Genomic DNA, 22,901 nt, shown 5'->3' with positions numbered 1-22,901 from the left:
GTGCATTCTACAGTGTGTAGGGACAGTGGAAAGGAATTGACTGGGCTGACTAAATATTATCAGCCAGGACACTGTGGTGATGCCTGAAATATTTCCCTTTTGAAGTGTATAATTGCAAACATCTCTTTTGGTTAGAGGAAGCTGCTTTCTAGTGATATTTACATTTTTGGGTTAATGTTTTGAGTTACTACCCAGTCTGGATAAAACAGACCTGGACATGACTCTGAAAGTAATTGTTAGGTCATTTACACCAAGAAAGTAATGGTGGTAGTAGTATTTACTTCCTCTGAACTTGTTATCCTCAAAATCTTTGTGTAGCATCCAGTTGTGTGAAAATTGTGTGCGTGCATTTAAATGTATGAAACACAAATAAGACTTCATGCCTTAGGCAGTGGGGATAATCGTGTTGCTGGGATGTGCTCAGGTATCCCAAAGAAGGTGCCTGCACACTACCCTGGGCTGATGAAACTAAACTGAAACTTGTGTGGGTTTTCCCACCAGGAGCTCCTGTCTTTAGCCAAACGGAAACGCAGTGACTCTGAAGAGAAGGAGCCACCTGTGAGCAAGCCCACAGCTTCTTCAGACTCCGAGACCTCGGACAGTGATGATGAGGTGAGCTCCTCCTGGGATTAGTGACATTACTACGAGTTATTTGATAGATTGTACCTGGAGCAGTGAATGTGTATTTATCCTGCAGTAAGTGGGACTGGTTATCAGGGGAAACCCATTAAGCCCAGAGGATGTGTAATCAAAAATACCTTTTTTTTTTTTCCCCTTTTAGTTCATATGCTTTGTGACTGTTTACAAAATATTTATCCTGCAGTAAGTGGGACTGGTTATCAGGGGAAACCCATTAAGCCCAGAGGATGTGTAATCAGAAATACCTTTTTTTCCCCCTTTTAGTTCGTGTGCTTTGAATTGTGACTGTATACAAAATAGTCTGAATGTCTGTAGAGAAGATGACTGCCTGTTTAATCTCATGTTTGGATGGTCTGAAGATCTCCCTGCTTAAAACTGGTGTTTTTTCCTTGTGTAATGCCTGTGGGTGAAGAAGCTGCTAAAGCTGGACTCTGAATTAAGGGAGAGAGGTTTTCAGCTTTAGAAGGCTTCCTTAGAGGAAAAAAAGGGTCAAGGAAAGTGGTACTATTTTAGAGGTGATAAAACTGCTCTATTTAGCTGCTTGGATTCCCCAAGAACCCTGCTGTGACCTAGCTTGTCTGGTCATTTGAACGTGCAGCAGAGTGTGGGTTTTACTGGCATTTTTCAAGGGTACTCTGTTCTTATTTTTTGTGCTTGTTACCACGTTGCAGAGCTGGTTAAAAATCTCTGCCTTTGCCTATCAGTGAAAAGTGAGATAGACTTACTAAAACAGCAGAACTGACAAAGGGGTGGTGCAGGTATTTGAATAAAACTGCTTTCTTGAAGGCTTGCAAATGTCTTTTGCAAGCTTTCCACACAATGTAGTGATGTCATTTATTGCATCTATTCTTAAAAATCTAACAGATAGCTATTTGAGGTGGATTTTTTTTTTTCTGAAACTACAGGGAGGATTATTCATTGTGCCAATTTGAAGACCAACAGGGTGGCCCAGTGATAAACTATTAAGCATTTGATCATGTAGCAAAGTTCTTCCAATAACTGTACAGAAGGTGTGGTTTAATTTTCTTTCTGAGGCATTTTTGAAATATATATGCTTGGAGCTCTGTTTCAGTCAACCCTTTTCTTAAAAAACAATAGTGATTCTTCTATGTAATACATGCTTAAGACTTAAGGAGAGAGAAAACTGTGGATGGATGATACATATTTTGTTTGTTGTTGGGTGACCACTCTGCCTGTCACTGTGTGTTCAGGTGGGGACCAGCTTGTCTGGAAGAGTAGACTTAGGTGTAGAGAGCACGTTGATGTTAAAGCCTTTTGTTTTGGGTTTGTGTCTGAAAACTGACAGGATAAATACTATTATTCAAATTCTTTTTCTTCAGCTTGAGTAACCATAAGCTCTACCTTTCCACTCTTTATAGAATATGGCAGATTTGGGTGGCTCTTGCAGATGTGGCAATATCTCTGTGGCACTGTGGGCATTTGATACTCCCTTCTAATCTATGTATAATTTCTAATTGATACTTTGTTCTTTCTGACCTCCCTGCAGCAAGGGAAAAAGATGTAGAGAAGAAGTAATTAGGACACTTGCTTCTATTCCTGTGCCTGAAATATGCATTCTGAACTGCTGGTAGTCACAGCAGGGTGAGACATGCTGGCTTAAAACAGCTCTGCTTCTGCTGGTCATTCAGTTGGGAGCATCCCTGGGCTTGATTACACTGCTCCTGCCAAACAGCTTTGGGTTTAGTCGGTGTTCTTGTGGTTGGTTTGAAGTTTGCCCAATCTTGGGGATTGGGAGAGGGGTCTAAAAGTTGAAATTGTCTTACTGGACATCCTGTGAGATGAGGACCTTAAGGCAAAAAGTGTGGAAATTGTTACCCTGGGCAAACGTGCTTAATCATACCCTGGTGCTTCCATGCAGGTTTTGTAGCATGCACGTCCTCTGTGATTCCTGGCAAGCACTAAAGGTTCCAGGATTGTCTCTGTCACACGTAGGAGAGGGGCCTGAATCTCTGCTGCAGGGGCTAGTGCTGTGTTCTGTGGGTTTGTAAGGGGAAAATAGTTTGTGGGGAGTAGGGAAGAGAAAGTGCAGTTTGGAATTGCAGGTACAAATCATGCCACGCCTGTACAGTGATGCCCAAGGGGTTTCAGGAGATCTTTAATGTTGTGTTTTGTGTGTCTTGGTGAGAATGTGCTTCTGGGAAAGCTCTTGGCCACGTCAGGGGCCTGCTGTGCAGGTGCTGGGTTCTGTAGCACTCCAAGGACCAATGTGGTCTGAGTTAAACCACCTAACAAAGGGGTTGAAGCTGAGTTGTAGGCAGTGAAACAGGAGGGGTGCCCTGAACCATCTCCTGGTGGGTGTGGGGAACGTGCATGGCTGAACTGTGACCTGGTGTCCACTGAAGTGATGAAGAGCAGTGACTGCAGGGCTTTGCAGTGGGAAGGACTAGCTTTGCAAAGATACACTAAGCTGCTTGCAGATGTTGAGGCAGACAGTTCCTTTGTCTGTGGAGAACATGTGGCCGTGACTACCCCAGAGCTCACCATCCTAAACTGTTAGCCTGCTGTACATAACCAGTCTGGTGTTAGCCAAGGAGAACTTCTTGTGGCCTTCCAGTGTCTGAATGGGGCCTGCAAGAAAGCTGGGGAGGGACTTTCTGCAAGGGCTTGTAGTGATGGTGTGAGGGGTAATGGCTTCAAACTGGAAAAAGGTAAGATTTAGATTAGAAATTGTGAAGAAGTTCTTGGCTGTGAGGGTGGTGAGACACTGGCACAGGTTGCCCAGGGAAGTTGTGAATGCTCCATCACTGGATTTGTTCCAGACCAGGGTTGGATGGGGCCCCCTGGGCAACCTGGTCTAGTGGGAGGTGTCCCTGGCAATGGCAAGGGGGTTGGAACTAGATGACCTTTAAGGTCCTTTCCAACCCAAACCATTTGAAGTTACTATTGGGGCTACTGTACTGGAGGTATGTGAGCACAAGGTGCCCTCATTGCTTACTGAAGACATTATGTGGATGGTGTTCCTCAGCTGCAGTAGGTTAACTCTGGGGTTATGCCCTCACCTTTTGTCCTGGCATCATTGCTTACAACAGCAGGGTTCTTTCTGTTGGGTGCTAAAGCCTGGATGACTTCTGCAACAACTTCACTAACATCAGTGAAGATGTGATGGATGTCTAGGTTAGGCAGAAAGCCACAATGCTGTAGGAGCTCCTGTTTGTTTCTCTTGAAAGGTTTGTTAGTAATGCTGATGTGAGTCTGTGCATCCTTCTACCCTCCTTCTGATGTGAGGGGTTTAATTGTGCCTTTTAGCAGCTCTAGGGTGAAAGCAGAAGATATGTCAGGACAAGAAAAGTTATGTCTTGAACGCTTTGTTTTCCTGAGCTGGAGTTCAGTGAGCTTTAATCTTTTGCTCAGGCTTACAGGCTGTGTGCTCTGTAATTTCCACTTTTCTTGGAGGCAGTTTCCTTCAGCTGTGAAGGAGTGCATTGGTAAAGCTTTCCTTAAAGAGGAGAGGTGCTCTTACCTCCCCCACCAAATAACCCAGGCTAATTGTATGGAGGCTGGCATCCCCAAAGAAGTAATTTGAACCATCAGTGGACAAAATAGTCATAAAATGTGGTCTGCAGGTAGCTTCTTTCCATTGCACACTGTCACAGGGATAACTTCTGGGGACTGGATTTGTGTGGTATGAGTCTGCAGGAGCTCTGAAGTGGAGCAAGTTGCTCCCAGAATAGACTCATGGAGGTGTTGGAATTGAATATGTGATTTTACTTAATTTTTTTCACTGCATGAACTTCTCCTCGGGGAGCAGTTTTTGCTGAGAACAATCCAGTCACAAGATGCTGTCTAATATCTAGAGAAGTCATTAAGCCTGTGTTAGTCCAGATGATGCTTCTTGGCTGGTGATGCTAGAACCATCCAAGGCACTTGTTGACCAACTGTTTTATGGCTGTTGCCATCTCCAGCGATTTGGCCCAGGCTTCCTAAATAAAACATTGCAGGTTTTCACAGTCAGTAGCATCCCCAAGTTTGTTCTGGTTATGGAGAGTGCTTCTGCATTGTGTTTGGTGTCTACCATCTCAGTGTTGTCACTCAGTTCATTCCATTTTTCAGTGCATGGACCCCTCAAAACACTTATAAAGCATTTGTTAACTTGCACCTTCATCATAGAATCATTAAGGTTGGAAAAGACCTCTAAGATCTTCAAGTCCAACTGTTAATCCAATGCTACCATGACCACTAACTCGAATTTAAACCTACTCTATGTAGACTTTTTTTTCCCATAGCTACCTTTCTGTGAGCTCCTTTGAGCAGTACTTGGACAGTAAGGGTGGATCAAGTGTCTGGTGATGTTTGGCCCATGTAGTCTTCTTTCAGCCATTTTCTGATAAAGCCTCTTCAGGAGGCATTTCCTTTATTTGCTTATCTTCTTTCCATCTTGGTGTCCACACCTTGAGTCTCCTCTTTGTGTCTGAAATGGTCCCCTTAAGTTTTCTAATTGCTGGGCTCTTGTCATTGTGAAGGTGTTTGACACCCAAATGGCAGGTTCAGAAAGGCAGCAAAGTAACAAGGGCTTTTTATGGACTGTGGGTAGAGACCATTTTCCTTGTAGCACTGCCTCTGGAGTTCTCCCAGCTTTGAGGAAACCTGAAGACAGTAAATGCTGCCTTACCTTCCCATCTCTGCTGCCTGCCGTTGTCTTCAGAGAGGCTGAAACTGCAACCAGAGCACTTGTACAGAGGATTTTTCTCTGTGTGAATGGAGGAGAAGGGGTAGAAGTTCATAACCTGGGCTGATGTTCTGTACCTTGGTGCTCTTAAGCTTCCAGGTTGTTGTGGTGTATAAAAGGATGTGGCCTGGGAGAGGAACACAGTGGTGAGGGACCTGGTTTGCTTTGATCTTGTAGCTTGTAGTCTGTTTTTTGCTTATAAAAGCCATATCCAGGGGGGAAGGATATGGCAAGGAGAGGCTGATAACCTTGGCTGTGCATCCCTGTCCAGTTTGAGGTTAAAAAAACAAACAAAAAAGTAGGGAGAACACCTATTTGGAAAATGAAACCTCAGTGGATAAAGGGTACTGTCTGAGCAGCAGGGCTAAAACAATTCCACTGCATTCTGCACTCTGAGCTCAATTTATTCCTCCTTGTTCTCATTTCATCTCCCTAGTGGAAGTATGTTCCAGGTTTGTGGAGGTGTAAATGATTTTCTTCCATCATTTTTCTAGTTGTTTTTGTAGAATCTAGCTAATTTCTTATGTGGTGGTGGTTTTGTTTTGTGGGGTTTTGTTTTTTTTTTTATTGACAGTCCATCCTGGGTACTTAACTTGGACTTCTTAGATTCATTGAATCATTTAGGTTCAAAAGGACCCTCAAGATCATGGAGTCCAGCTATTTTTTGGGGGGGAAATAGGCAAGCTGTTAGCACTGTGAAGAGCAAAAGTGGAGATTTTCTTCTGGCTGCTTCCTGTGGATGAACCATAAAGCTCTGTTGTTCGCCTGAACTAAACAATAAGCAGCAAGCCATGTTGCAGCATGATTCTGCATGGCTTTATTAGCTTGTTGTGTCTGGAATGGTGGAGAGCCCCAGATGGTGGCTGAGGAGGCAGCAGTGAACAGAGGGGCTGCTCAGAGCAGCCCTTGTGCTCGTGGAAGGCCTGTGAGAAGTGCTGACTGGCTCTGCCTGGCTGGAACGTGGAAGGGGGAACCTGGAGAAGCTGCAATAGAGGGGAGATTTTGGAAAATACACGTGGAGTTAAGAACAGAGCAGACATGCTTCTGACTGGAACTGTGTGCATGGTTTTACTTGGTGTTACATGCAGACGTGTTGTTGCCTTTCTGAACTCCCCTGGGGTGCTGGCATGGGAGGAAAGGGGTTCAAGACTCTGGTTTCCACTGCAAGTTGTCATGCAGCTCGTGGCTTTCCAGTACTGTGTCCCCCTGCCTCAGAACTGCCAACCTCTGTTACATCTTCCTTTGCTGTACAAAGAAACTTGATGTTAATCTGTCTCTGAAGGACACAGGGTGCTCTTTTGGTGTCCATCCAGATGACAACTGACAGTTCCTGAGCCTGCACAGCTCTCTGAGCCTATAAGAGCCTTGCACTGACTACACCCTGGGTTTGATGATTTATTTGTCCTTAAGACTTGGTTAAACCCTTGTCTTGTCCTGTAGTGGTACCAGAAATGACCAGGTATTCATGAGAGGTGAGGTAGCTGAGTAACTCCTGAAGCACCTGTGGTGAGTGAGGAAGAATTTGGCTTTGTCATGGCACTGAAACTGGGAGGTGAGAACCAGTTATTGTGGCTTAAAAGATGTAGAGGTCACTTGCATAAAGAAACCTGAGACAAATTGTAGTCTCCAGGGTGAAACTAAAGCAAAATTTCCTAGATTAGGGCAGATTTTTTTTTAATTGCCTTTTTTTTTCCTCTTGAAGAGGTCACACAGCTTTCTCTTGTGTCCTGTCTTACTGGACACAGGTTCTCTCTACAGTTCCACTAGGGAGTCAAAGGCTGGGAACAGTGATCTGTAACACATGTACCTACAGCTATGAAACATTTTATGAACAGCTGAAGTCCTGCTGTTCTTATCTAATCTTAATTCCTTTCATCTCAGCACGACCTCTCAAGGTCTTGATATAGCTGTGGTGTATGCTGTGGTTTTCTCTGGGCTTCTTCCTTGCTAGACAGCATGCTGACAGAAGGTACAGTTCAGGGCTAGAACACTGAAGAGAAGTGGCAGAGCTCTGGGAGGGAGACCCTTCTGCATGCCTGGATCAGAGGGCTCTGCTCCTCCCTGCTAAGTGCTCTGTTTCACTTTTACACTGATGTGTTTTCAACTGTTGGTTGAACACCTATCTTCTGGGCCATAACAGGCTGGAGTAACTGCTTAGGGTGGGGACTGCAGTTGGGAGCTCTGCCTGGCCTTTAAAAGACACTTTTGAATACATAGCTGATGCTTAAAGAAGATGATGAAGTGGTTGGCCATATGGAAGGGACAGGGCTGGGTGTGAGAGTCATCAAAACCTAGGAAATTCTAAAGATAGTAATAGATCAGGCCATAGTTTCTAACTACTCACTGCTGCACCTTGAATGCTGGATTTGGTTTTGAGCCTCTCAATATGAGAAGGACATTGCAGTGCTGGAGTGTGTCCAAAGGAGGTCAGTGAAGCTGGTAAAGGGTCTAGAGCACGAGACTTATGAGGAGCAGCTGAAAGAACTGAGGTTGTTTAGCCTGGAAAAAAAAAGATGCTCAGGAGAGACCTTATTGTTCTTTACAGCTACCTGGGAGGAGGTTGTGGTGAGGTGGGGGTCGGTCTCTTCTCCCAAGAAACAAGCGACAGGACAGGAGGAAACAGCCTCAAGTTGCACCAGGGGAGGTTTAGGTTGAATATTAGGAAAAAATTCTTCACCAAAAGGGTTGTCAGGCACTGGAACAGGCTGCCCAGGGAGGTGGTGAAGTCCCTATCCCTGGAGGGATTTAATAGGCATGTAGATGAGGTGCTGAGGGACATGGTTTTGTGGTGACCTGGAGGTGCTGGCTTAACAATTGGACTCAATGATCTTAAAGGTCTCTTCCAGCCAAAACAATTCTGTGTTTCTACACGGTTGAGCTTCATTTAGATTATTTGAACACCAGGGTTCTCTGAAGATGGTGCCTAATCAGGCAGAAGTAGTCATCAAATTTGATGGAATGATTACTGCCTGCAGAGATGGGCTTGATTCATCCCCAGGAAGGGGTGGATGGGTGAGAAACCTGAAGCCTGTGTGCACCTGAGAGCAAATCTAAAAGGTTTTTTTTATTCCAGTTAGAGTAGTTTTGAGTGCAAGTTATCAGCTATGCAAAAAGAGTATTTGCTACTTTGAATTAGGAATATATTTTTTTCATAGACTGTGTGCTTGAAGAGGTGGTGCTGGGCATGAAAGATAAGAGTAATGTACAGATATGAAGAGGATAACAGTCTAAATATTTATATATTTAGAAAGAAACTGTCTTATCCCTGAAGGTCTTACAACTGGAGATTTTCTTGGAGAGGCAGTGAAGTGGAAAATGTGGGTAGTGGTGTAAGTCCTCTACTTGAAAACTGCAGCCTAGGTTAATTGAAGATATGGTATTAAGAGAAAATTAAAATGAAGACTTGAAATTTGGATATTTTTTCTTCTTCTTTTCCTGACTTCTGTGATTCTGACCTGAGTCCATGGGTGCAGGTGGGGACACTACTGTCTGTGCTGGGTATGCTGTTGGTTTGGTGCATAAAAACACAGGTGCTGTGTACTCCTGGTAAAACTGAGATTTTGGATAGACTGTCATGTTTGGCCCCTGTGCCTTTATGGAATCTAAAATTTGCTCTTGAATAAGCTAGTTTTGGAAACATATCTGTTTCATAGTAGTAAATTGAAGCTAATCTTTAGAGATGCAGTTGGACACTTGTTTAAAAATATTTTCCTAGGAAGATGTTCTCAGGATCTCTTTCTCCTGGCAGATATTGCAGACTCTGAAGTCTTCATTGTTTTTCTACCAGCTGTTGGCTTGTGCTGATAACTGATTCATTAGAAAACCAAAACAAAACCCTAAAAAACCCCAACAATCCCACACTCCAAAACAACCACATCCCACCAAACCCAGCAAAACTTGTAAAATGGTTTCATTTAATGTTTCCTTCCTTGTCTGATTGATTTATTGCTGTCAGATATTGATGTGTTTCTCAGCTGGTTTTACTCCAGTGTTTTGGGGGAGTGATGTTCCTATCTTGTGATCTGTTTCTTGTTTCTTTCCTTGCAGTGGACTGTTGGGGGTTCTAAAAACAAAAAAAAGGGAAAAGCCAGTAAGACAGAGAAGAAAGGAGCCATGAAGAAGCAGATGAACAAAGCTGCCTCTTCAGGCAGCTCAGATAAAGACAGCTCTGCCGAGAGCTCAGCACCTGAGGAGGGTGAGTTAACATCTCTGCATCTACTAACAGCCTAATTCCAAGTGTAGTTGCCTCTTTGTGCACACTGAAGAGTTATGTGAAATGCTGATAGCAAAGACTACCTTCAAAGAGTTTTCTTTGTGTTGCTGGTAGTCTGGATGACTCTCTAGTTTACCATGGCTTGGAGTGCTTATAATTCAGTACAGCATGGCTGTGAGCACTCTGTTACAACCACAGTCTTTCAGCTGAAGAGTGTGTGACATATTTAGTTACTTGACCTTCTCCTGGAACATTCTTTTCTTCCTTCTAGCATGCCCCATCTGTAGTGTGGGTAGCATTTTATTTTATTCCCATAGATTTGTTTCCTTTTATTCCCACTGATGTATTTTCACTTCCCAGACTTCTTGTGATGACAAGAGGAGAGGTGTACAGGGTTGCATGATGCAAATAGGAGCTTATCTTGCATACCTTTGCTCTGAACTGGAATTCTTGCACATTTATACTGACATAGAAGAAGAAAAATCATTACTATTGCTTTGTCAGAAGTTTGGGGTTTTTTTTTATGTGAATATTGAATCTGTTCCAATGCCAGGCAAACTTCCTGTATTGTTTCTTGCTTCAGTCATGCCCATGAAGGTTTGCAGGTGGTTAGTTGCAATTTCAGTTGACACTAAATAAGAAAAACCACCAAAGTTGAGAAAGAATATGAAGGAGCTTACAGTTCTCATTGTATTAAACACAGCATGAAGGGGCTGAACCTGTATGTACCAGTGCTTACAAATCAAGGCTTTCACAGTGTAAGCTTGTGAAACTGGCAGTTTCCAGAAATACTGAGACCAGAATGGAAGTGACAGAAAGAATCCTAATGTTTGCTTCTGTGATTTGGTGTAATGTGGTTGATCAGGTGAGAGAATCATAGAGCACTTGGACTTGAATCAAGTTTGAAGGTGGTGTTACCCAATATTACTAGAGAATCAGCTGGTCCCTCAGCCCATGTGTAACTGGGAGGGCTTGTTACAGTGATGGAGTTAGCATCACAGCCTGGCCAGTCCTGAGGGTAGCATGCTTCAACTTTATCTTCTGATGCAGCAATTCATAGCATTGTGGTCTTCAAATGATGGATTTAGAGCCTTCAGGTGGCTATAATGGAGAATATTGGTGGTGGTTAGTAGTGGCCTTTGAGGTGTGCACATACACACAAAGTTAGGGGATGTATAAGCAGCTTGCCAGGGACATAGGCATGTAGGCAGAGAATCATTAAGGTGGGAAAAGACCTCTAAGACTGTCAAGTCAAACCATCAACCCAACACTACCATGGCCACTAAACCAGGTCCTGATGTACCACACCTACATGTTTTTTAAACCCCTCCAGGAATGGTGACTCCACCCCCTCCCTGGGCAGCCTGTTCCAGTGCCTCACCACTCTGTCAGTCAAGAAATTCTTCCTAATATCCAGTCTAAACCTTCCCTGGTGTAACTGAAGCCCATTTCCTCTCATCCTATTGGTAGTTACTTGGGAGAAGAGACCAACACCCACCTGACTCCAGGCTCTTTGAGGTAGCTGTAGACAGCAAGAAGGTCTCCCCTAGGCCTCCTCTTCTCCAGACTAAGCAACCCCAGTTCCCTCATCCACTCCTCATAAGACCTGTTCCCCAGATCCCTCACCAGCTCTGTTGCCCTTCTCTGGGCCCACTCCAGCCCCTCAATGTCTTTCTTACACCGTGGTGCCCAAAACTGAACCCAGGGCTCAAGATGTGGCCTCATCAGTGCCAACTCCAGGAGCACCATCACTTCCCTACTCCTCCTCCAGACACTTTTTTTTTTTAGAAGTCTAAGCTTAAGACCCTAAGACACTAACCAAAAGGCCTCCTGAAATTTGCTTGTTGTTATAAGAATCTTTACTTATAAGCCAATTTGTGTTCACATGTAGTACCACTCATTTTATCATTTTTTTAGCATGTCTGTCTTACAGTACTGAAGTATTTCAAGCTGGCTGTAGTTTTTGGCTGTAGTTTTTGTGCTAGGTGTGCTCTCAGTGTAATGGAAGAGGAGTGTAGGATTCATTCCTGGAGTCCTTTGCTAACGTGCTGCCAGGAGGAGATTTAGCTCTGCTCCCCAGGTAGATCTCACTGCCTTGTATTTTTGTTTCAGGAGAAGTCTCTGACTCTGAAAGCAACAGCTCCTCCTCTAGCTCAGATTCAGATTCTTCATCTGAAGATGAGGAATTCCATGATGGCTATGGAGAAGACCTGATGGGAGATGAAGAAGACCGGGCTCGCCTGGAGCAGATGACAGAAAAGGAGAGAGAGCAGGAGCTGTTTAACAGGATAGAGAAGAGAGAAGTGCTAAAGAGAAGGTGACCTTCATATCTGTTTGGTAGCAAATTCATACAGGCTGCATGGAGAGTATGTTGACTGAGCTCTCATGTTTGGGGCAGACAAGGTGTAAGGTGCATGGGGACTTCTGGAAGTTTTCAGAAAATAATAATGAAGCAGAGAACAGGGTTGCCTCTGTATGGGTGTGAAGCTGGTTGGGGCCCCAATAGAAGAGAGGGAGACTGAAATAATGGGGAGTCATGTTGGTTGTTCTTTTCAAGGGATGGTTTGTGGATTTCTACCTTTGGGTGTTGTGGTTTTGTTTGTTCCTCTAACAATGGCTTGTCAGGCAGCTTCCTTGTGGTACAGCTATGTTCTTCTTACCATGTGACTAACAGAAAAGATTTGGCTTGTGGGGCATGTTTCCTCCAGTTTTTCCTCTTCAGTGACTTCTCTCTTTTCTCACTGGCTGAGAAATTTCCTTAGAGGATCAACATCTGTTGAGTAAATGATGTCAATTCAAGCTACTGTCAGACTGTCCATTTGCCTAAACCATAGTTAGAGCACTGCCAGTCTGGCTGTGGTCTTAATACTACTTTCAGTGTCTTCTCTAGTCTGCTGCTCTCCTCAAAGGGGTCAGGATGAATGAGAGATTTGATTTAGATCAGGTAGAAGGACACTGTTTCTAAATTTCTTTCACTGTTCAGTGGTAAGTGAATGTCTTCTAGAATTGGAGAACAGTTGATACAAACGAGCTGAACAGTCTGAGCTTGAGCTACTGATTTAGTCTGAAACGAGTTTGTCCTGTTCTTTGCAAAGGGGTTGGCAGGGAGAACTAAGGGGTGATGGAGTCCTTATTTAACTTTGGTAAGTGGAATCTTTCAAAATCCCATCTGACTCTCTGCATTGTGCTGTGAGTTCACTGGGATTACAGCAGGCACTGTGTGTCTGGGGCCTCTGCCCTCTCCCTTATGCTTCATGCTGAAGGCATAAAGGGCAACAAGCTCACCTGGCACTTCAGTTTCTTGTCTACAAAACCTGTGTGTAAAGGACTGAAGACAACTCAACAGTGTGAGATGTATCTGGTTTACAAGTTCTGAATTTCAGTTACTGTAGGTAACTTTTTTCTGGTGCTTGTCCATGTGCACTGAAGCAATGACCAGTCAATGCTATGGTGGAATCTCTGTCATGTGACAGTTCCAGCAAAATTGCTACTTTTCTGAATATAGTGGCTGACAGTAAGATTTCAGGGTGACATATCAGCCAGCAATGTGCACTTGAAGCCCAGAAAGCCAATTGCATCCTAGGCTGTGTCAGAAAGAGTGACCAGCAGGTCCAAGGAGGTGATTCTTCCCTTCCACTCTCCTGAGACCTCACCTGGAGTACTGTGTCCAGCTCTGGGGTCCCCAGCATAAGAAGGACATGGACCTGCTCATGCATTCCAAGAGGACCACAGAAGTGATGAGAGGGCTGGAGCAGCTCTCCTGTGAGGACAGGCTGAGAGAGTTGGGGTTGTTCAGCCTGGAGAAGAGAAGGCTCTGGGGAGACCTTATGTAGCAGTGGTTCCAGAACCTAAAGAGGGCCTACAGGAAAAATGGGGAGGGACTCTTTATCAGGGACTGTAGCAACAGGATGAGGAGTAACACTTTTGAACTGGAAGAGGGTAGATTTAGAGGAGGTATCAGGAAGAAATTCTTCAGTGTGAAGGTGGTGAGACACTGGAACAGGTTGCCCAGGGAAGTTGTAGATGCCCCCTCCCTGGAAATCTTCAAGACCAGGTTGGATGGGGCTTTGAGCAGGGGGGTAGGAACTATGTGATCTTTAAGGTCTCATCCAACCCAGACCATTCCATGATAATGTTTTGTGAAGGTAGAAACTGGTCTGCAGAAAATGCCTGAGTCTGGCTGGAATGTAGCTGCTGAAGGAGGACTCATTGTGATTTCTTTGTAGTTGTTCTTAGACCAGTGCCAGTGGAAAGGTGGGAGTTTAGGCATGAAAAAGTTACCATGATGGTGGCCTTAAACAGCCCATTTTTTAGCTGTTGAGATTCAAGTGATGTGAAATGGCCAGTTGTTTTTAGAGCTGGAGACAGGATGAAATGGTCAGTGCACTGACAAAGAGGAAGATGGAGTAAGGACAGAATTCTGGGGAGTAGCCACATTATTATGTGGCCACCTTAGCCCCTTAGGTTAACTGTTTGTAAGCCTACACTTTCCTATGCTCAGCTTTTCTTCACCTCATTTTTCTTGTGGAATGGAGGGGATGGGAATGGGGGACAGGATACTGTTTAAAGCTTATCCATCTGGGGAGAAGCAGTGGAAATATTCCTTCCAACTTAAGCTGTGATAGTATCTGAGCAGTTCTTTGCTTATTCAGGAAGAAAGGATTCTTTCATATGTTCTTTTTGTTTCATTATCTGCTACAGATTTGAAATCAAGAAGAAACTAAAAACAGCAAAAAAGAAAGAAAAGAAGGAGAAAAAGAAGAAGCAAGAGGAAGAGCAGGAGAAGAAAAAGCTCACACAGATCCAGGAATCCCAGGTAGGAATTGAAACTGTCCTTAGTAATAAACTTTTCCCTTGGCAATCCTTTGCACCCTCAATAAGTTTGCAGATGACACCAAACTGAGCAGGAGTCAGTTGTGTGAGGTTTAACAAGACCAAGTGCCAGGTCCTGCACTTGGGTCACAGCAACCCCAGGCAAGAGGTTGGAGTGAGGTGGATGTTGGTCTCTTCTCCCAAGTAACTAGTGATAGGACAAGAGGAAATGGGCTTCAGTCGCACCAGGGAAGGTTTAGACTGGATATTAGGAAGAATTTCTTGACTGACAGAGTGGTCAGGCACTGGAACAGGCTGCCCAGGGAGGTGGTGGAGTCACCATCCCTGGAGGGATTCATAAAACATGTAGATGTGGCACTTTGGGGACCTAGTTTAGTGGTCATGGTAGTGTTGGGTTGATGGTTGGACTTGACAACCTTAGAGGCCTTTTCCAACCTTAATGATTCCATGGTTCACTAGGAAATAGAATGCTGCCTCTCTCTGCTCATGATGATTTCCCTTAATGTCAAAGTGGTAAACAGGTCAGAATTTAGTTCATGTATATATTCAAGCTATCTTTAGACTTTCCAGTTCATTTAAAGAAATTCACATCTCTGGCCTGCTGAGGGATGCAGTGGTAATGAAAAATGCAAAGTTGGACAATGTCTAGAGTTGCTGTGATAGTCCTGCCTGAGAACAAGAAAGCAATCTTCTGCAGCTCCTTTAGCCAACTTTCTGTTGTTCAGTTTGAAGTGTCACATACACAGTCTTTCTTGCAAGTGAAAATTTGAGAGAACAAGCCAGAAACTGCTCAGCTGTTGTTTTCATTATTTTGTGAGTGCTTAGTTTCTACTGGTAAGGGTGTCAAGGAAAAGCTTGAATGCTTGGAGGAACAGAAGTATTCACACAGGTTTTCCACTTTCAGCAGAAAGAGGATAATATCAGTTTTGGGGGTGAGATCTCTGTAACTGAACTGTGGTTTTAAGTGGCTGAATTGGCATAAGATCCTGCCCTTTCCTATTTATAGAATCTGGGCAGATAGGCTCCCAGAATGGGATGGGATTCATCTTGCCTAATTTTAGCCATCTAGGAATTAGTTGATTGTTTGTACTTGTTTTCATCCCTGTCTTTGGCCAGTGGGTGTGTAGGCATCTCCAGCTGATAAATCACTCACTCTGTGTTATTTTCTAGTGAAATAGATGTTTAACATTTAAATCAAATTAGGTGAGATGAGTTTTCCCTTCGGCACATGTTAAGTGGAGTGACTTTCACCTCCCTGCCCCTCTCAACTCCATATTCTGTATGTTTAGGTACTTGTATAGTCCATATATATAATACATAATGTGTAAACACATACAGATATATACACTTATAGAAGAATTTTATGCAGAGCTCATTTACAGTGTCTTCCAGGAATTACTCTCACTTTACTTCAGATGATTGTCTCTTATGCTTATTATAGAAGCTGCTTTCTGTGCTACCTGGTATTCCAGACAGACCTGTTAGAAATGGAAAATATTGGAAAACCCACAAAATTTAAGATTTGGATCCGTAGTGCACTTTACACACAACTCTATTTCTGCTTCAAGTATTTTTTTAACATAACTTATTCTTTTTGCTACTGAATGAGAACAAGTGCTTTGATTTAGCCTTGCAGAAGGAGAAGCAAATAAGAATTTCCATCCAATTTTTCCTCATTACTTTGCTAGTTGCCTAATTACAGCCATTTAATTTCTCTAGCCTTTTTTTAACTTTAAGGAGGAGTTTTGAGACTAAATTTTGCTGGCAGAAATGCTGGAGTGTAAATATATTCATTATTTTCAATACAAAGCAGAAAAAAGAAATCTACTTCAGACTGATTTCCCCTCTCCTTAGCCTCTGTAAAAATAGACTTGAAAAAACCTGACTCCACGAAAAGGAGTTGGTTGCTAGTTCCTATTTAAAGTTTTCAAAGCATGCAAACCATGTTTGGTTTAATGCATTTGAGTCTGCAGGTTGCATTTGGTGTTGAGAGACTTTCTGTGTGTGTTTTTAGGTCATGTCACATAACAAAGAGCGACGATCAAAGCGGGATGAGAAGCTAGACAAGAAATCTCAGGCAATGGAGGAGCTAAAAGCAGAAAGAGAGAAGAGGAAGAACAGAACAGGTATGAAAGTGTTTGCTGCAGTGCTTGAGGCATTATTACAGCTTTCTGAAAGTGCTACTTCCTGTTTCTCATTAATGGAACAGTCCCATGCCTTGGAGCAAATTAATTCTGTCTCTGTGTTTTCCATTGTTGTTTGCCCAGCTTGACCACCTGGGGTGTTGTTTGACATCACTAATGCTGTATTCCACCCCTTGCCCCCTTCCTGGAATGGTCTGAAAAATAAAGTAAACTTTCATTGCAGCCCACTGTATGGCACTTAGCAATATTTAGTTGATATACTTGAATTAGTCAGTTAGATTCTGTTATTTAATCTCTGACCCATCCAAACTGTATTTATTGTACCTTTGCTACCTAGTCTACATTTACTTGTTTCTTCACTGGCACATCAAGTTGCCCACCTTGCCACAAACTTTTGAAGTGACACTCTTTGTTACTCTATTTGGTTTCATTGTGGTCCTCTCTTTAAATATATAAGATTGAGTGTTTAGCCTGTTAGTGGATTTGAACATGCAGTGCCTGCACTCAGTGTAAAATTAACAGCTATCAGCCTTTTTTTAAACAAATCCCAAATCAATAAAGTCTCATGTGTGAAAGGAAGCTTTAATAAAAATGTACAACTTGCTCATTCTTGTTTTCTGTCCTCCTCCCAGCTGAACTGCTTGCAAAAAAACAGCCATTAAAAACTAGTGAAGTGTACTCTGATGATGAAGAGGAGGAGGAAGATGATAAATCTAGTGAGAAAAGTGATCGCTCATCCAGATCCTCATCCTCTGATGAAGAGGAAGAGTAAGTAGCAAACACAGGACTATGATTACTTGTGAATGTGTGTTCAAAACCAGAGCTGCACTTGATGTAGACAGAGGCTGTTTTAGAGGATTGTTTGGGGACCATTCTGTGTCTCTAAAGTGGTTTTGCCTTTGGGCACACTTGCATTGCACAGATTTGAGTCCCTCGCCTTCTATATCATGGTGCATGGGACAGATTTACCTTGGATGGGTTTGCAACCTCAGTTTCCTGCCGTTCCCTTTAGCCCCATTTAGTCCCATTTACACTGTCTTTTATGCCCCACTTACACTGGTGTTTGCAGATTCCTTTTGCAGCCACAGAACCCTGGCCTGTTAGGAGAGCTGAGATATGTGCTGGCTTCATCTCAAAGCACTGGCTTACAGCCTGCCTTGGTGGGGGTGTGTGTCTGTCTGCTTTGGGGCAGCAGGTAACAAGACTGGGACTTCTCATCAAGCCTGTCTCACGAGTGCTAAATTCACACATCCACAGTCAACCAGGGCGTGACGAATCACTTCTCTTGTATAAAGCTGCTATTTCTGATATCCCTTTTCAATTTAAGTAGTCAGCCCTCACGCTGCATCTTCCTCAGGACCTCTTCTTTTGGTGATGATGCCTCAAAAAAAAATGTTTTCTTCCTTTCCCCACTCAGGAAAGAGGAGATCCCTCCCAAGTCGCAGCCGGTGTCGTTGCCAACCGCGTGCGGCTGTCGCGGCACAAGCTGGAGCGCTGGTGCCACATGCCCTTCTTTGCCAAGACAGTCACCGGCTGCTTCGTCCGCATCGGCATCGGCAACCACAACAGCAAACCTGTCTACCGGGTGAGCCCTGCCCCGGGGGGGAGGCCTCGGAGCACTCTCACAGGGGCACATCGTTGGCAGCTTAGCAGCTCTTCAGTGCCTGTGTGAGCGATTAGTAGACAATGAGTGGTTATAACCAGAAGGTGTAATGGGTGCTAAAGAAGTGGAGGAGGTTGGTTGAAGTATTTATATGAATCTATGGGACCAGCTAGGTGAAGAGATATATTTAGTGAGAGAGAAGGAGCACGAAGAGAGCCTGTTCTTCCAGCTTTGGTTCATGCTGCCTTGTTTTGCTGCCAAAGAAGTGGAGGAGGCTGGTTTAAATATTTATTTATATAAATCTATAGGACCAGCTAGTTGAAGAGATATATTTAGAGAGAAGGAGCACTAGGAGAGCCTGTTCTTCCAGCTTAGGTTCATGCTGTCTTGTCTCATCCTGCAGACTAGAGTTTGGGACTCTGCTTTGACCAAGTAAGGATGAGTAACATTCACTCCTTATTTCTGGGCATGCTCCCAAATTATTGCACGGTCTCAGTTCTTTCTTTACAAAGTGTTTGTAGTCAATCAGTGTGCCTCAGAAGAGAAAGTAATAGAGAGCACAGTTTTGTTTTGCTGTACTGTAAATGCACAATCATAGGATGCAATAATAGCAGTCTCTAAAATTACACTGAAAATGTCCCCGGGGGGGCTGTGTTTAGTATATGAGCAGCACTGGTGTGGTTCTTGTAGGGCATACGTGTACCCAAACTAGTGTTCATCAAAAAGGAAATAGGACAGGCAGGAAAGTGTTGAGTACCTGATAATGTACACTGAAGGGTCTTGCTTTCCTTAATAACGTTGGAATTGTTAGATTAAGGTTTTTGATCTTTAGTGAAAAGGCTTGAATATGCTAGATATATTCCAAGAACACACACAAAAAAAAAACCACCACTCCAAAACATCTTGCATCCTTCCTCTTGTGTCTCTTACACTGTGGTGCAGGTTGCTGAAATCACTGGTGTGGTGGAGACTGCAAAGGTTTACCAGCTCGGTGGCACCCGCACAAACAAAGGACTGCAGCTGCGGTAAGGCACCCAAGTGATCCCTGTCAGCCCAGGAATCCTGGTCCTGTCCATGGCAAATAACGTGCTGCGTGTGGTTTGGAGATGAGACTTACACAAGCAGACTGGGCCTTGCCATGCTGCTTACTGCTAGAATGCTGGGGTGGGGTTGGGTTGGTTTTTTTTTCCCCCTTGAGCATTAAAAAATCTCATGCAGGGACTTGTTATTGTGTTGACATCTGAGCAGTGAATTGGCACTAGTAACCCACAACTGTTTGTATATGCCTCTTGAGCTTTGTACTGCTTTTACATCTGTTCTCTATAGCTGTTACAATCAGATGTTAGAAATATGTATCATTTAGAGGCATACATGATGGACTGTGGCATGAATGTTGCATAGCACAACATAAAGTGGGACTTGAGAGGGAAGAAGCTGAATGTGACATTGGATTCCTCAGTTCTTAGAGCCCTTACACATATCATGAGGTGAAGGTTAACAGAACACAAAACATCCTGATGAGACAGGGCAAGATGACATTCACTCTTTGAGAAGCAGGAAGGCATGTGGAGAATGCATGTGGGTGCAAGTGTGGAGTAAAAGAGTTTTATCTAAATCTATTGTGACATTCAGCAGTTCCCACCTGGAGTGCAGTGTTCAGCTCCAGGGCCCCCAGCAGTTAAGAGGACATAGAGCTGCTCGTACAGGTCCAGAGGAGGGCCACAAAAGTGATGAGAGGGCTGGAACACCTCTCCTGTGAGGAAAGGCTGGGAGAGCTGGGGTTGTTCAGCCTGGAGAAGAGAAGGCTCTGGGGAGACCTTATGTAGCAGTCTTTCTGATACCTAAAGAGGGCCTACAGGAAAAATGGGAAGGGACTCTTTATCAGGGACTGTAGCAACAGGATGAGGAGTAACACTTTTGAACTGGAAGAGGGTAGATTTAGAGGAGGTATCGGGAAGAAATTCTTCAGTGTGAAGGTGGTGAGACACTGGAACAGGTTGCCCAGGGAAGTTGTGGATGCCCTTCACTGGAAACATTCAAGGCCAGGTTGGATGAGGCTTTGAGCAGCCTGATCTAGTGGAGGATGTCCCTGCCAATGGCAGGGTGGTAGGAACTAAGTGATCTTTAAAAGTCCCTTCCAACCCAAACAATTCTATGATTCAGTAACTTCTCAGACTACCCCAGGGGAGAGCTCCATGCTTTGGGTGAGATTCACACCATGGCAGCTCATTTTAATATTGGCTAGTAGCAGTATAGCAGTTTAGCTGGTAGTGCCAAAGGTAAAGCTCTGCAGAAATTAAGGGGTTTCTGGCTTAATATTGGCTAGTAGCAGTATAGCAGTTTAGCTGGTAGTGCCAAAGGTAAAGCTCTGCATAAATTGTTAAGGGATTTCTGGCTTTTGACTGGCCAGCAAATGAAAAATTAAATGGGTGTTTGCTCCAGCATTGTATAATTGAGTACTGCTTAAAGGTTACTTCTGCTCCAAGCAGAAAGGGGCTTTGTGTTTCTAAAGATCATGCCATGGACTAGGTGAGGTTTAGATGTGAGAGGGGTCTGGTTTTGTTTGCTCCTGAGGGTTTTACTGCCACAGCTGAGTGACTGTTTCCTGCAGGCTCCCTGTCTAGGATTCCTTTGCATTACTCCTGACAGCTGATGTTGGCACCTGAACTGTGGCTGACTTGACTGAAGGTGGCAACAGATGGTTTGTGAGCCACAGGAGTAGCCTTGAAGTGCCTGGTTTTGGGCTTCTTGGCTCAGTTTACAGCTATAGATGCAAGATGACAGCTCTGCATGGCCAGAGGGGGATGATGTGACACTCTCTCCTTGTAGGCACGGCAGTGATTCACGTGTGTTTCGTTTGGAGTTTGTCTCAAATCAGGAATTCACTGAAAGTGAGTTTATGAAGTGGAAGGAAGCGGTAAGTTGGCAAGACCTCAGTTTCTTCTTAGCAGCCCTTCTGTCAAGGGTACTTTACTTAAAGTCTTTAACTCTTTGTTTAGATGTTCTCTGCTGGGATGCAGCTACCCACACTAGATGAGATAAACAAGAAGGAAGTGTCCATCAAAGAAGCCCTCAACTACAAGTTCAACGACCAGGACATAGAGGAGGTAAACAGTGCATTGTAGTGAGGCTGTGGCAGTGCCTGAAGGTGCAAGGAACACGTGGAGTAGGGCACTGACTCTAACAGAGCAAAATGATCGTGGTATCTGCTCCCTTAGGAGAAAATAAAGAGCTCAAAATGAAGTTGCATAACTAGAGAGTGGCCTGGTGATCCAGCTGTTGGTTGGTGCTCCCTCCTGCTTTGCTTCATCCTCTGTGCCCTGCTGCTTTCTCTTCAGCTTGTGTTGCAGAGCTCTGAACTCCTGAGTGTGGCAGCTTAGTTCTCAAGCTCTGAAAAGCTAACAGCATCACAATAGATGCATTTATCACAGTTTCTGCAGTTTAATACTTGCTTAATGCTCACTAAATGTGATTAGCATTAGATTTTTGTAGGTTGTAAGTGAGGGGAATGGAGCTGTAACTCGTTACCAAGTCACAAATTAAAATATGCAGCAAAGAGCATGAGTAAAATTCTGTGGCAGTGTGTTTCTCATGTGATCCTGATCTGTTGTTTCTGGTGTCCAAGTATCAAAACAGACATTTTATATTTGCATATTCTTGCTGTTTCCTTTTGCATCTTACAGATTGTCAAAGAGAAGGAGAGGTTCAGAAAAGCACCTCCAAATTATGCTATGAAGAAAACTCAGCTGTTAAAGGAGAAGGTGAGAGAGGGGATGATGCCTGCGAGCTTAATACAGTCTTTGATTTTGAAGAACTGGTGCTCATCTGGATTTTGGCAGTAGTCAGCAATAAGCTCCACTTTATGCAGCTGAAAGGTGGATTTCAAGGTTCATTGCTGGGTTCAAAACACTGAGAACCAAGTTAAAGCTATTGCACCCTTTTCCTAAGGGCAATTGCCAAGAATTAGAGCTGTCTCTTTTTGAGAAGTCAAGAAGACAAGCAGCCTTAAGTATCTCTGAAGACAAAGACATACCACATTTTGTTTGGTTTTATTTGTGCAGTCCTTTTTTTCCAGACATTCGTGCAGTAAAAACAAAGAGTTTCTACTAATTCCTAGTTCTATGTTCTTTGGCTTAGTTGTGTGGTTTGGTCATCACTTTACTATGCAGGGAGGCATAAATTGTTAGCTTTACCTTGCAGAAGGGTGTAATTGTGTTGTGTTGGCACCAGGTGGCATAAGAACCTGCTGTTGTTGCTCTGGTGGCCTGGTAAGGGATTCTTCAGCTCCCTGAAATAAGGGGCAACTGATGGTTGCAGAGATAATCATTCTTTGCCTGAGCTGCTAAATAGTGATATTAAATTTTCATCTGACTGACTTGCCCTCCTCGTGCTGGGTGTCGTGTTCCTACATCTTCCTTAAAGTTTAAGGGGTTTTAAAGGTTTTCAGAGTTCTTCAAAGTCCTAAGTCCTGTTTTGTGTTGAGCTGCAAGGAGAGTTTTAGGTCTTCATTGTGTTCTTACCATACTAGGTAGAATATTTGCAACTGAAATAGGGTTAGCTGGCTGATTCCTGGGCCTATCCCTTGGTTTGTGACTAGCTCTGTGGTAGAGAGTAGTGCCTAATGAGTTGCTGTTTGATTGAAGGCTATGGCTGAGGACTTGGGGGACCAAGATAAGGCCAAACAGATTCAAGATCAGCTTAATGAACTTGAAGAGAGAGCAGAGGCCCTGGATCGTCAACGGACAAAAAACATCTCTGCAATCAGGTAAGAAGCAGATATTG

At 43.8% G+C, this 22,901-nt stretch overlaps 1 protein-coding gene across 1 annotated transcript; it reads left to right on the top strand.

The window, feature by feature from the left end:
• Window positions 1-502: 502 nt before the first annotated feature.
• Window positions 503-22,884, top strand: LOC103782542 (RNA polymerase-associated protein RTF1 homolog; the record flags this gene model as incomplete). Its single annotated transcript, XM_008950312.1, is given in 13 exon segments — window positions 503-612; window positions 9,374-9,521; window positions 11,652-11,856; window positions 14,241-14,355; window positions 16,387-16,498; window positions 17,149-17,284; window positions 17,934-17,974; window positions 17,977-18,101; window positions 19,062-19,144; window positions 20,949-21,036; window positions 21,119-21,226; window positions 21,803-21,880; window positions 22,763-22,884. Coding segments are annotated over 12 exon segments (1,295 nt in total), but the record flags the coding sequence as incomplete, so codon positions are not given.
• Between the last annotated feature and the right edge of the window lie 17 nt (window positions 22,885-22,901).

The sequence above is a fragment of the Merops nubicus genome, unplaced genomic scaffold (assembly GCF_000691845.1).
Source record: "Merops nubicus isolate BGI_N331 unplaced genomic scaffold, ASM69184v1 scaffold11142, whole genome shotgun sequence".
NCBI classification, from domain to species: domain Eukaryota; kingdom Metazoa; phylum Chordata; class Aves; order Coraciiformes; family Meropidae; genus Merops; species Merops nubicus.
The sequence above is the reverse complement of the archived record's forward strand: the minus strand, read 5'-3'. Positions and strand labels throughout refer to the sequence as shown.